General features: G+C 39.8%; 1 protein-coding gene across 1 annotated transcript in view; it reads right to left on the bottom strand.

The window, feature by feature from the left end:
- Positions 1-1,062: 1,062 nt before the first annotated feature.
- LOC107726583 (uncharacterized) overlaps positions 1,063-3,918 on the bottom strand; it is a 14,108-nt gene continuing 11,252 nt past the window's right edge. The window contains exon 6 of the mRNA XM_016536227.1: positions 1,063-1,110. Coding sequence (XP_016391713.1) covers positions 1,063-1,110 — 48 coding nt within the window. The remainder of the gene's footprint in view (positions 1,111-3,918) is intronic.

The raw sequence follows: 3,918 nt of genomic DNA, 5'->3' as shown, positions 1-3,918 counted from the left end.
ACACCCTTCCTATAATTCCATTAGCCTAGGCCCATTTGAAGAAGTCCAGCACATCTAAAGTTGAGTGGCTGCCCAGAGGCAGCGAGGCCTTGGCTACTAATCAATACTGATTGATGTTATCTGCTGTTATCGGCCTTTAAATTCAAATGTCAGTGTGACACTGGGAGATTAGAACACTCTATTTGGCATCGGGCTCTTTGCTGTCTGACAGAGTGATGTCTGCTAGCCCTGCCCGGCGTGCTGTGCCAAGCGGTCTTCAAACCACGCCACCCAATTAGATTACAGCAAAATAGCAGCAGTTCTTTTCCCTCCAAGCGCCGTTGAGAAGATGAAGAGCCATCTGTGTAAGCAGATATCTGACTTTAGCTGACTTAACACTGCGAGGTAGAGCCGGGAAGATGAGTACATTAGTTACACGGCACTGTAGTGTGTCTTCACAGCTTTGTTATTTGAGACAATAAAACAAACCCAATTGCAGAGAGTACATTCTGTGACTACGCTTTGATAAATTAAGTTTCAGAGTCGCCTAATTTAAAGCACTTGGTGTGCTCATTATATGTGGATGCGTACTCTATTACCTGTAGATGCCTCGAAAGGTCAGAGGAATCGAGATGGCAGTGCAACGCAGACTGGCAGTTATCCACAAAACGTTCAGAGTTCAGTAACACTTTAGTGAGCTTGTAGCGAGCGTAGAGCACTTAGCTTCTCTAATTGGAACGGTATTTCAATGGCTTGCATCAGTTAAACAAAACCGCTGGGAATACATTTCAATCTACCACCTATGGGTCTAACCTCAAAGACGGAGGTGCTCGCAGGAGATGGAGGAAAACAAACCTCAGAATGCAACAAATATCAAACGAAACACCCTCTGGCCATGCCGGCTTCATTGTGTCTCCACGGATGCTGGTGTAAATCGCCGTCTGCGCACATACCTTGACGGGACCTACCCTCGTCGCAGAGGAGACCCCGCCTTCCGTAGGGGCAAAGACACGCCGTGTCTGGGGAACGCAGGTGGCGCCCCGCGCACACGGGTTTCGCTCGCAGGCGGTGAACTGGCACAGCTTACCGGAGTAGAGCGAAGGACACACGCAGATCCAGCTCTCCGCATCGCTGCACACAAGGAACCAAAAAACAGAGAGATCATTAGTACACCAATGAAATGTACCCGTACTGCATCATTACCTTCAGTGGAGTTTGCGTAGAAAGCATAAATTGGGAAGGGGCATTGGGGGGGTTGAGAGTGTCAAAAAAGCAGAGGGGAATACAAATGAGAATACAGAGCAGAAGTGATGGAAGTCGTACATCACTGGCCTGAACTCTAGACCAGCCTTGTCAGACAGACCAACATGAACTGATCTTGCAGTGCAAGACGAAGTAAAAGTGCATTTTCTATTCTTTTGCCAAGTAAAAACATTCTATACATAAAGAAATGAATAACACTTGATTTAAGATATGAATGTACAGTTGAATAAGATGAAGACTCGAAGTCAGTGATCTCTAAGGGGCTCAGTGAGAAGTTTAGAGAAGAAAAATCAATACATACAAAATCTGTAAAAACATGAAAAAATTTACAATGACAAATAAAAATAATTTCAATGCATAATGAAAAATATAAATATACAGAATTTCATTCTACTTTCTAAACAGTGGACAAAAATTGTGAGATTAATCACAAATATTTTTCACAGATAAGATGCAAAAAACATAAGTGTTATTTTAACAGAAAGTAATTGTTTTCCAGATAAAAATGTATATGAACGCACGCCCGCCCGCATTCACGCACGCACGCACACACATATGTATATATATAGCTTATACATATATTTATAGCTTTATACACTACTGTTCAAAAGTTTGGGGTCAGTGGGATTTTTCTTTTAATAAAAAAAGGATGCATTAAATTGATCAAAAGTGACAGTGAAGACATTTACATCATTACAAAAGATTTCAATTTCAAATAAATGCTGGTTTTTCTATTCATCATAGAATCCTGAAACATTTTTTTCTCAACTTCCCCAAAAAAATTAAGCAGCACAACCATTTTCAAAATTGATAATAAGAAGAAATCTTTCTTGCACACTAAATCAGTATATTACAATGATTTCTGAAGGATCATGAAGACTGGAGTAATGATGCTGAAAATTCAGCTTTGCCATCACAGGAATAAATTTCATTTTAAAATATGCTAGAGTTATTTTAAACTGTAATTGTATTTCACAATATTACTGATTTTGATCAAAGAAATGCAGTTTTAGTGAGAATAAAAAACTTAAAAAATGTTAAAATCTCACTGACCCAAACACCTTTGAATAGAGGTGTACATGAAAATATTTTGCAGGTTTGTGGTCTTTTATTTTTAACATGGATTGAATTGCCCATGTTTTGAGGTCACATGACCAGTCATGTCATGCTGTTACTAAAAACAACAACTTCATACAGTGCTTTCAGACAGTGCTCCAGGCGATTTACCCAGGATAAACATCTAGACAAAATACCTCTATACAGTACATACATTATGCATACACAACATTATGTTTGGTGGAATCTCCATTTTAGGAAAGTTATAATATGAGGCAAGGAAAAAGACTAAAATGAAAAAAGCGAAAATATATCCAAGACCACTGGGACGAAGAAGACTCAGCATAGATAAACAAAAACATATTGAGTGCACCTTTAAAAATCCCAGGTTTATTTAAATAAGAATATAACTGGGCCTGAAGGCCATCTGCAAATGTAGACTCACATTCTGCTGATGTTGATCTAGCCTCACTGTAAGCGAATGATTAGAAATGCTCGAGCTAACGGCTGACTGCCGAGGTGCAATTCCGCAAACGGAACTTTTATAATTCCAGGCTTTATCCCCAAGCGAGAGGTAGAGGGTGGGCCAGCATGATAAGCAATATTCAGACAAGAACTTCATAAGCTGCCGGAAGACGCAGACGGTTTTCAAAGGTATAATATCAGATACAGGAAGGCATTGGAGGAGTTTCAAATCTATAAATTAATAATGTGTTTTGAGCTGCAGCACAGCTGAAATGAAATATTTACATTCTGTCACTAGGATTTCGAACCAGTGCAAGTGACTGATACATACACACACACACACACACAACAATACAGAATATTCCTAAAACCTGGGCATGAAAAGATTTGAATGAGGACTATCTATGCAAGGAGAATTTGAATCTGCTCACATTTTCAAATAAAATCACTGGTACGCATACAAATGTTACAAAAATAATTGCACTTATGCAAACAAAACTGGATAGGACAACAAGCAACCTTCCCACTCTGTAAGACACTAATCAAGTGACCTCGTTTGTGCACAAGCACTCTTTGCACCGTACCCAGGGAAAGACAGCGGATGGTTTGTCACTGCCTTTCTGGACAGCAGGGGGTAATGCCGCGGCAGACTGCGAGATTATTGCCCCGCATTATGTAGAACATGCAAACACATCTGTTTCTGTGACTGATTGCCCTTCACCAGCCATGCGAGCTCAGACTGACGCCGGGAACATTCAGGTGTCTGCTGCATATGGCGAGCTCCGTACGCAGCCAACTGTGTATGATCACAGGAGATGTGTTTACCACTCTTCAAAGAGAGCCTTGACATTGCAGTGACATATTCTGTATTTTGATCATGACCCTATTATTTTAAAAAGAAAAAAGGAAATAGACTCGAAATCAAAGTTGGAGTTTTGTCGCTTTTAGCCTATTGACTCTGAAGCCATCTATATATAATAAATAAATAAATAAATAAAACTTCAGCAGATATATACGTTTACATATTTAATGTTCTCTGTAAACATCCACACAATTCACTTTTTAATTAACAGCCTTTCTCTTCTGGAAGAATGTACATATATATTACTTGTACACACACACACACACACAGACAGACAGACAGACAGACAGACA

The sequence above is a fragment of the Sinocyclocheilus rhinocerous genome, unplaced genomic scaffold (assembly GCF_001515625.1).
Source record: "Sinocyclocheilus rhinocerous isolate Xijiao unplaced genomic scaffold, SAMN03320098_v1.1 scaffold4019, whole genome shotgun sequence".
In the NCBI taxonomy this organism is placed as follows: domain Eukaryota; kingdom Metazoa; phylum Chordata; class Actinopteri; order Cypriniformes; family Cyprinidae; genus Sinocyclocheilus; species Sinocyclocheilus rhinocerous.
This window is presented reverse-complemented; position numbering and strand designations above follow the sequence as displayed.